Raw genomic sequence first — 9,863 nt, forward strand, 5'->3', positions numbered from 1 at the left:
TCTCTCTCTCTCTCTCTGTGTGTGTGTGTGTGTGTGTGTGTGTAAATGTAAATGCTAACATATAGCACCTGTTAACATAAATTTTTGCCTACAGTGTAGATTATTCATTTCTCACAACACTTTGGACATTTGAATATACCACGAGAAGCTTGATTTATCTCAAGGCAAGAGAGATGGTGCCAGTCCTGACAGGCTCCCTCGCACAGAACCATGGTGTCCTCCTTGGGTTTCTTGCACTGATCACCCATTAAGCACAAAGACCAAGATGAAGTGTTATACTGTTGTATTGTATTGTAAGACAAGAACTGGATTGTAGAAAATGTTCCTTTCGGTGGTTTTCTAGAAACAGGACTATTGAATTGCTTAATTTCTCTCTGATTTATTTGCTTCTTTATTCTCTGCTGCTGTCTCTGCATTAAACTTGGCCGTGGAAGAAGTGATTTGTGCATGAGAAGTTCATTTGCAATCCACTGCCGTACAGGCACCATGTCTGCTGGGAAAGGGACAGGTGAGCCACTGCATAGCACATGTGCAAAGAGACATACAAAAAGTTTGGTTGACTTACCTCATTGGGAAGCTGCCTTTACGGCCCGTTTTGCACAATACGCGTTTTTGCCCGGAACGGGTATCTGAACGTGGTTTTGGGGCAACTTTTGGAGCTTTCTATATTTTTCCCACCTTGTCATGTGCATCTGGTGAGTTTGGTTCGCTTAACTCATTGGGAAGGTGCCGTTACGGCCCATTTTGCGCAATACGCATTTTTGCCCGGAACGGGTATCTGAACGTGGTTTTGGGGCAACTTTTTGAGCTTTCTATATTTGTCCCACCTTGTCATGTGCATCTGGTGAGTTTGGTTCACTTACCTCATTGGGAAGCTGCTGTTACGGCCCGTTTTGCGCAATACGCGTTTTTGCCCGGAACGGGTATCTGAACGTGGTTTTGGGGCAACTTTTGGAGCTTTCTATTTTTGTCCCACCTTGTCATGTGCATCTGGTGAGTTTGGTTCACTTATCTCATTGCGAAGCTGTCGTTATGGCCAATTTCGCAAAATACGTGTTTTTGCCCGGAACGGGTATCTGAACATGGTTTTGGGGCAACTTTTGGAGCTTTCTATATTTGTCCCACCTTGTCATGTGCATCTAGTGAGTTTGGTTGACTTTCCTCATTGGGAAGCTACCGTTACGGCCCATTTTGCGCAATACGCGTTTTCCCCCGGAACGGGTATCTGAACATGGTTTCGGGGCAACTTTTGGAGCTTTCTATATTTGTCCCACCTTGTTATGTGCATCTGGTAAGTTTGGTTCACTTATCTCATTGGGAAGCTGCCGTTACGGCCGGTTTTGCGCAGTACGCGTTTTTGCCCGGAACGGGTATCTGAACGTGGTTTCAGGGCAACTTTTGGAGCTTTCTATATTTGTCCCACCTAGTTATGTGCATCTGGTGAGTTTGGTTTACTTTCCTCGTTGGAAAGCTGCCGTTACGGCCCATTTTGCGCAATACGCGTTTTTGCCCGGAACGGGTATCTGAACATGGTTTCGGGGCAACTTTTGGAGCTTTCTATATTTGTCCCACCTATCTATGTGCATCTGGTGAGTTTGGTTCGCTTATCTCATTGCGAAGCTGTCGTTATGGCCAATTTCGCAAAATACGTGTTTTTGCCCGGAACGGGTATCTGAACGTGGTTTTGGGGCAACTTTTGGAGCTTTCTATATTTGTCCCACCTTGTCATGTGCATCTAGTGAGTTTGGTTCACTTTCCTCATTGGGAAGCTACCGTTACGGCCCATTTTGCGCAATACGCGTTTTCCCCCGGAACGGGTATCTGAACATGGTTTCGGGGCAACTTTTGGAGCTTTCTATATTTGCCCCACCTTGTCATGTGCATCTGGTGAGTTTGGTTGACTTTCCTCATTGGGAAGCTGCCGTTACGGCCGGTTTTGCGCAGTACGCGTTTTCCCCCGGAACGGGTATCTGAACATGGTTTCGGGGCAACTTTTGGAGCTTTCTATATTTGCCCCACCTTGTCATGTGCATCTGGTGAGTTTGGTTGACTTTCCTCATTGGGAAGCTGCCGTTACGGCCGGTTTTGCGCAGTACGCGTTTTCCCCCGGAACGGGTATCTGAACGTGGTTTCGGGGCAACTTTTGGAGCTTTCTATATTTGCCCCACCTAGTTATGTGCATCTGGTGAGTTTGGTTTACTTTCCTCGTTGGGAAGCTGCCGTTACGGCCGGTTTTGCGCAATACGCGTTTTCCCCCGGAACGGGTATCTGAACGTGGTTTTGGGGCAACTTTTGGAGCTTTCTATATTTGTCCCACCTTGTCATGTGCATCTGGTGAGTTTGGTTCACTTACCTCATTGGGAAGCTGCCGTTATGGCCCATTTTGCGCTATACGCGTTTCCCCCCGGAACGGGTATCTGAACGTGGTTTCAGGGCAACTTTTGGAGCTTTCTATATTTGTCCCACCTAGTTATGTGCATCCGGTGAGTTTGGTTGACTTACCTCATTGGGAAGCTGCTGTTACGGCCCGTTTTGCGCAATACACGTTTTTGCCCGGAACGGGTATCTGAACGTGGTTTCGGGGCAACTTTTGGGGCTTATTGCATCCCTGCCATTTAGTTATGCATGACTGGTGAGTTTGGTTGATATCGCTCGTTCCCTAGTGGCCGTTCCGGCCATCCCATTCTGTTCCGGACGTCGTTTTGGGAGTTTTGGGGTTAATAGTGATATAATATTGGTATGGTTTTAGTCCTAAAATATTGTTCTCAAGTGTTGCTAACACATGCCACTGTTTTTGGTATGGTTTTTTAATATAATGGGGCTGTTCCGGCCTGTTCCGTTCCGTTCCGGCTTTTACACCGTCCCCTCTGGAAGAATTTTCCAGCTCAAGAGCAGAGCAAACAATGCTACAAATAATAAATAAATTTTATTTCTGTCTCAGGAATAAAGACTACAGCGCTAAGGACAGGACGAGCCAAGCATGTGATCCCTGTTCTCCACTGATTTTAAAAATGGACACATGTTTTCTGCATGGTGATCAACATCACGAGCACCAGAGGGGGAGATGGGCAGGCCCAATCCAGGTGGCCCAATCCATTCTCCAATGGAATGAATAGAAGCCGAACGACAGCGTGCAAACATGCGGCTGATTCTTTGCTAGCCACTCGCCATGCAGGAAGGGCAGGCAGCTGTCTCAGGTGGCAGATTTTGGATGTCATTAAGGATGACAGAATGGGCGAGACGTGTGTGTGTGTGTGTGTGTGTGTGTGTGTGTGTGTGTGTGAGAGAGAGAGAGAGAGAGAGAGAGAGAGAGAGAGAGAGATGATCTACGGGGCACCAGCCCCCCCCCGGGAAGTTCTCCTGCACAACCCCCCAATGAAATGTATGGCAGCTGCGCAAGAACCTGGCTCGGTGGAATTAGGCTTTCGCCAGAGAATTTCCCCAGGGGATTCTGCTCCATATTAATTAGTGGGAGGGGACATCTGGATTCCCCCCCCTTTTGCTACCAAATTGAAGCAAGGGAGGGGCGCGGCTCTGCAGCACCCCCAAATTCCCCCTCATCCCCAAATCCTCCTTTTGATTAAAACGAAGTGAAACACACACACACTCTACTTCCTCACCCAATTTTAAGAAAAATTCATGGCGGGGCGGGGCAGGGCGGGGAGAGGGGAAATGGCCCTAGGAAAAGATCGGTCTCCCAGATATGCGGGAGGGCAGCCCCTCTTCTGCTGTGGGGTGAGAGAGGGAGGGGGGAGATTGGTTCACCTCAGGTCTCTACCATCCCTTCCTCCTGGGTGACTTTACAAGCAGACTCATAAAGGTACATTACAAATAGCCCCTCTTTGCCGCCGCCCCCCCCCGCCCCCGCCTTTCCCTCTCCCTTCTATTGTTTCCAAGCCCCCTCGCCCGTTTTTCCTATCTCCCTTCATCTTGTCAGGCAGATCTCTAGATCTGGAGCCGATGTGGCTGGGTTGGGTCTCTCTCTCCCTCTCCCTCCCTCTCTCTCCCTCTCTCTCTCCCTCTCTCCTTTCCTTTCTTTCTTTCTTCCTTTCTTGAGAGTGGGGCGCGACAGATGGTGGGCCCGCTTTCCCCAAGAGAGTGAGATCTCCCTCCACGCGAGCGCCTGTCAATCAGCGCAGCTCATGTGATAACTCCGGCGGATGACGTGCCAGCCATATGGTCTGGCATCAGAGTTGGTACCCCTCTGCCTGCCTGCCCGCCTGCCCGCCTGCTCCAAGCGTGCCACGTCCCTCCGCCTTTTGGAGAAGACGCCGAAGGAGACGAGGTGGACCTCGAGGAGTCTCTCCCCCCTCCCCCCCTGTTTCTTCCCCTCCTTACTCCCAAAAGATGCGGGGTACGAGGACTTGAGGATTCCTCCGCTCAGCTCCGGAGGTAAGTTCTGTCAGCAAGAGAGCGAGCGAGAGCGGGGCAGAAACTTAAGCACGGGGTCGCCACTTGCCTCCCCCACCCCGTCCACCTTCTCGCACCCCCCAGATCTTATCTCCCCCCCCCACCGCCCCTCTTCCTCACACCAAATTCGTTTGCATCTTTGAGGCGGCAGAATGGACGGGGCGCGCGAGGGAAGAGCGCGGATGGGGCGGGGGGGGGGGCGGAGAGAGAGAGAGAGAGAGAGAGGGAGAGGGAGAGAGACGCGGTCTCTCTCTACGCAAGGTTTTTATATAGATCCCAAATCGCTTGTGTCGCACCATGCCCGATTCGGTACCACGCTGTTGTCGGGGTTCGGTTCGGTTTTTAAATGGATCTCAGCACTCCATGTGGCACGTTTAAAGATCCCGTTTTTAAAAAGGAGAGAAAAAAGCAGCACCGCAACGGGGTTTCGTTTTTTAGAGATCTAAGCAGACGATTTGGTCATATATCCTTCTCCGATTCTTCTCTTTAAAAAGCACAACCGATGATGTGATTTCAAAACGAAACGAAACCAGGACACCGGTATCAGGGAATCGAATCGGTGGCACTTCGCCTCGTAAACGGCTCCGGGTCGCTCTAATCGCCTCGATCAGGCGGCGTGTTATTTTTTTCCGCCTCGGGGTTTTTCGGGTGCGTTTAATTGTGGGTTGCTGTGGTGGCTTTTGACCCCCCCCCTCCCGCTCCCAAGACAAAATGAAAGAAAACGACTGCGAACCTGCGCATCCCACACTGGCATGCGGTCGGGGGCTTCCCAGGCAGCTCAGAGATCCTCGCAAGGAAACGGTCGGGGGGTGGGGGGGTGGGGGGGGGTCTGCCTACGAGGTGCTGGAGCCAAGAAGAAGGCGAACGGGTGTGAAGGGGGGAAGCCGACGAGGAGGCTGCAACAGCCGCGTCGGGGGTCGCCCGAGAGAAGGGGGGGGGCTTTCTTGTCTTTCTTCCTTCTTAAAAACTAAGAGACATGCCCAGAGCAGGGGACGGTGAGGGGGCCCCCGAATCCTTTCTCCTTCCCTCGAAAGAGCGTGGAGGGAGCCCACAAGCAAGCAAGGGGGGAAAGTGAGGGGGGGGGACTGAATGAGAAGTTCCGAGGAGGGTTGGAATGTGGTGGAAACGAGCGCAGTGAAGATCGCGCGCGCGGGCGGGCGGGGGTGTGTGTGATACGAACTCCCAAATGCTGAGATGGACGCACGTCTTTAAAACAAGAGCAGCCGAAGAGAACTGTCCGGTGTATAAGGGAAAGAGAAGAGGTGGGAATCGGGGAGAAAAGTTAGAGCTTTTGCCTGGCATTCTCCAGATCTCAGCCACAAAGCTGCCCCTTGGCAGAGCGAACCGGGCTGGTCAGAGAAGATCAGATGCGGGGCTGAGGAGAGGAAGTGCGGTGCGGCGCTTTTAAAGGATGGCGTGGGGCCATCCAAGCGGGCAACATCCACAAGAACGTTATAGAAAGAAAACTAAAATATCGTGCTGATAATACGGATAGCACCACTAATAGAGAAAATATCCATTGCATTTCAACAGCATCAACAAAACGGGGAAGAAATCCGTCTATTAGAACTAACCCACTCAGCTTTGCACCAATTCAGCAGGAAAGCAATAGAGACACCAATTAATTTTAATCACACTTTTAAACGAGTCAATTGCTTTTATGGAGGGAGGAGAGAGCTTATTTCTCAGCAAATCTCTCCTCCCCGACCTATATATATATATATATATATATATATATATATATATATATATTCCTTTTAAAACTCCGGGTGGATGGATGTGGAGAAAGAGCGGGAGGTTTTGGCAGTCATCGGCAGAAAGGTAACGAGAATAATTTTGACAGGAGTTGTGGAATGTTCCTCGATGAAACCGTTTGGGAGGAGAGGGAAGTGCGCATTAAAGAGGTCAAGCCAGGCGTTAGAAATGTCCTATGTACTTGGATGGCCGGGACGATGGGCTGGGATTGCAAAAAAGGTTAAAGGAGAGACGGGGGGGGGGGGGAGGCCAGAAGACACTGTTACGCCAGCTGTAGAATGTGCGGGAGATGGAGGGAGGGACGCCTGTGTCAGTTTGTTCACGGGGTCAATTTGATCCGAATGTTAAAATCGAGGCATCAATTAAATTCCTGCGTGGAATTTTGTTGCTTGATCCAGAAGAAATGTAGAATTTGGACGCGATGGGCGTTTTAAGAGTGGCCTTCCTCCCCCTGCCCTCTTCCTCCCTGCACCTGGGAGAGCCACTTTGTTTGTGCCGGGGATAAAAGCACGCATTCTTGCATGACACGGGCCGCCAGTTCTTCGCCCAGATCCAGAGAGTGGATTCTTGTTGGGAAGGCGAGAGTTGCTGGGAAGATGAAAAGACATTCTTGTTGGGAAGGTGAAAGACATTGGAATGCCTGAGAAACTGGGAGATATGGGAGTGGTTAGCCAACTGCTTGGTATATCTGTGGGTCAGGGTTGGCATTCCCAAGGGTCCAGAAGGGTTGCGTGAGGGTGCTAATGCTGTCTGAAACCAACCGGTGTGATGATTTCTTGTCTCCACCCTTGGTCCCCGTCCCGCGCTCCCCTCGTCTGTGTGTGCCCCTCCCTCCCTCCTCCTTCCCCGCCCCTATGTCACCTCTCCAGCCACCATGTTGACTCGACTCTTCAGCGAGCCCAGCTTGATCCCAGAAGTTCAGAAGTTCTCCAGCTGGGCAGACGATTGCGAGGAGGATGAGTCAAGCGACAAAGAGGAGGACAGGAGCAAGAGCTGTCCTCTCCAGGACGAGCAGGACGACGGGGAGGTCAAAGAGGAGAACGACCTAGGGCCTGATGACGAGGAGGAGGAGGAGGAGGAAGAAGGCGTCGAGGAGGCGGAAGGCGACCGGCCGAAGAAGCGCGGCCCTAAAAAGAGGAAAATGACCAAGGCTCGCATGGAGCGCTCCAAGCTGCGGCGCCAGAAGGCCAACGCCAGGGAGCGGAACCGCATGCACGACCTCAACGCAGCCCTGGACAACCTGCGCAAGGTGGTGCCCTGCTACTCCAAGACGCAAAAGCTGTCCAAGATCGAGACGCTGAGGCTGGCTAAGAACTACATCTGGGCCCTGTCGGAGATCTTGCGCTCGGGCAAGAGGCCGGACCTGGTGTCCTACGTGCAGACCTTATGCAAGGGCTTGTCTCAGCCCACCACCAACTTGGTGGCCGGCTGCCTGCAGCTCAACTCGAGGAATTTCCTCACCGAGCAAGGCCAGGAGGCCGGGAGGTACCACGGCCCCAACTCCACCTTTGCCATGCACCCCTACACCTACCAGTGCTCGCGCCTCTCGGGCGCGCAGTGCGCTTCCAGCACCATGGCGAGCTCCCACGCCCTGAGGACGCACGCGGCCTACTGCGCCACCTACGAGTCCCTCTATGGGAACGCCTCGCCAGACTACAATAGCTCGGAATACGAGGGGCCGCTCAGCCCCCCTTTGTGCGTTAACGGGAACTTTTCCCTCAAGCAGGACTCTTCCCCAGACCACGAGAAAAATTACCACTACTCTATGCACTACTCCGCCCTCCCAAGCTCTCGCCCGTCCGGGCACAATTTGGTGTTCGGCTCTTCTGGAATGCGCAGCGGCGGCGTCCACTCGGAGAACGTGTTGCCTTATGAGATGCACCTGCACCACGACAGAGGCCCCATGTACGAGGAGCTCAACGCTTTTTTCCATAATTAGCGCCTTTCCCTCGTCCCCCGTCCCCCAGCCTTTGGCGGGCCGTCGCGTCCCCCTCCCGGATTCACACGTGATGATGACACCTGTAGATTGCCAGTGAATTGGATTGGGAAGGGGGGCGGCGGCTTGATTTGATTAAAAGACAAAACGGAACAAAATCCTCGGCCTTCTCTGATTTCCCCCCACCCCGCCTCCTCCCAAGAGCGCCAACGTTTCATTCAACTGCGAGCCACTTGCCCCCACAGAGTTAGAGAGAAAAGAACAACTGTCCCAATCAGTCAACTAGCTGAGCCGGAGGTTCTTGGTGTGAAGTTGGAGGGAGTAGCCCGATCCACAAGCCACTTAGGCCGAAAAAACGGGCCTGAATCACTTTGAAACCCGTCAAATTCGACGGGATTGATATGGTTTGAATTTGAAGTCAATTCTTTTGGGCTAAATGGGAGGCCGATGGAGATGATAAGGCATCTTGGTTTCCATGGGACACCAAACTTGACTGGGAGTCAGGTTGTAAAGCGGATCCGTGACCCTATCCCCACTAAGTACTATTAAGAGAAATCTGGTGCAATATACTCTAATGCAATTTTATAATAAACAAACAAACTATATAGCTAGTAAACTAGCTAGAAGTGTAGCTGAGGTCTTGACCACCTGGAAAGAAGTGGTGTTTTTTTTTTTAAATCCAAATGGGAAGTATTGTTAAGGAGGGGGGAACACTGTCGTTCCAATTTATGGTGAAGGGTAAGATTTGCCCCCATCCTAATTGATTGCCTATATTCAGCAAATGCCTTATAGGTATTTAATCTATTACTTCCTTATAGAACAAAATGGCTTTAGAACAAAATAATTAGTGTGGGATGGGGGGGGGGCTTTCCATCCTTCCAGCAACTGAAACAAGAATTCCCCAAAATTTAATCTATTTAAGGATGTAAAAAAATATGTTTGCGAACTTTAAGTCAGACTTTCAATGCAGTGAGAAATTTAAAAAGCAATAAAGGGGGCAAACAGATGATAAATATATTCTATCTTTATCTATGCAAGTAGGTACTGAATCTAGGAAAAAGGTTTTTAAAAGGAAGGAAAAGAGAAAAAAAATACAAAAACAAAAAAAATCCATATGAAATATTAGAAATATGGACCGACAAACTCGCTGAGGTTTAAAATTGTGCACTTTTTTGATTTGGGGGAAACGGACTGTGGTATGTTTCCCTGGTATTTAACAATCACTGACTTTTTGAACCACCCTTGTAACCCCAAGTAACTTATTTTCCAAAACTTGTGTGTCATGCTGTTTTTTACCTGTTTTAAAAACGTTAATGAAAAAAAAGTGGAAAAAAAAGATTTTTATGAAATGGCAAAAAAGTTTTTGTTATGCATGGTTAGGAGGGGGAAACGCAAATATGCAAATTTTAAAGGTGATGTGAAGAAAACACTGATTATTATGCTTAATACTTACGTTGGCTAGTTTCCCCCCCCAGGTTGATAGTAACTCTAAGTTCTTTCTTTCTGTAATGGGTTTTTTGGGGGGGAAGACATACGTTTATGTAACAATACACCAGTATATAAATCTCTCTATAAAAATCAACAACATCTTCTTAAGACTCAAACTGGTATATTTTCCCCCAACAGAATAATGTTTCATTTCTTATTCCTTTGATGACTTTCTTTTCAGCAAGGAGAGGATGTGCAAATATGTCTCAGATACCCCCTCCTTATTTTAATATGGCCTGCATCACCTTTAGACATACCAGCATTTTTATAATTC

General features: G+C 49.9%; 1 protein-coding gene across 1 annotated transcript; it reads left to right on the top strand.

Annotated features, from left to right (window-relative positions):
- Nucleotides 1-4,311: 4,311 nt before the first annotated feature.
- Nucleotides 4,312-8,116, top strand: NEUROD2 (neuronal differentiation 2). The gene is made up of 2 exons (XM_063137473.1): nt 4,312-4,392; nt 7,035-8,116. The coding sequence occupies exon 2, from the start codon at nt 7,040-7,042 to the stop codon at nt 8,102-8,104; it is 1,065 nt and encodes a 354-aa protein (XP_062993543.1). The 5' UTR covers nt 4,312-4,392; nt 7,035-7,039; the 3' UTR covers nt 8,105-8,116.
- Nucleotides 8,117-9,863: the final 1,747 nt, after the last annotated feature.

Source organism: Elgaria multicarinata, chromosome 11, assembly GCF_023053635.1.
Source record: "Elgaria multicarinata webbii isolate HBS135686 ecotype San Diego chromosome 11, rElgMul1.1.pri, whole genome shotgun sequence".
NCBI lineage: Eukaryota > Metazoa > Chordata > Lepidosauria > Squamata > Anguidae > Elgaria > Elgaria multicarinata.

Coding starts and splice junctions, on each gene's coding strand:
- NEUROD2 (XM_063137473.1), top strand. CDS start 7,040: ATGTTGACTCGACTCTTCAGCGAGCCCAGCTTGATCCCAGAAGTTCAG.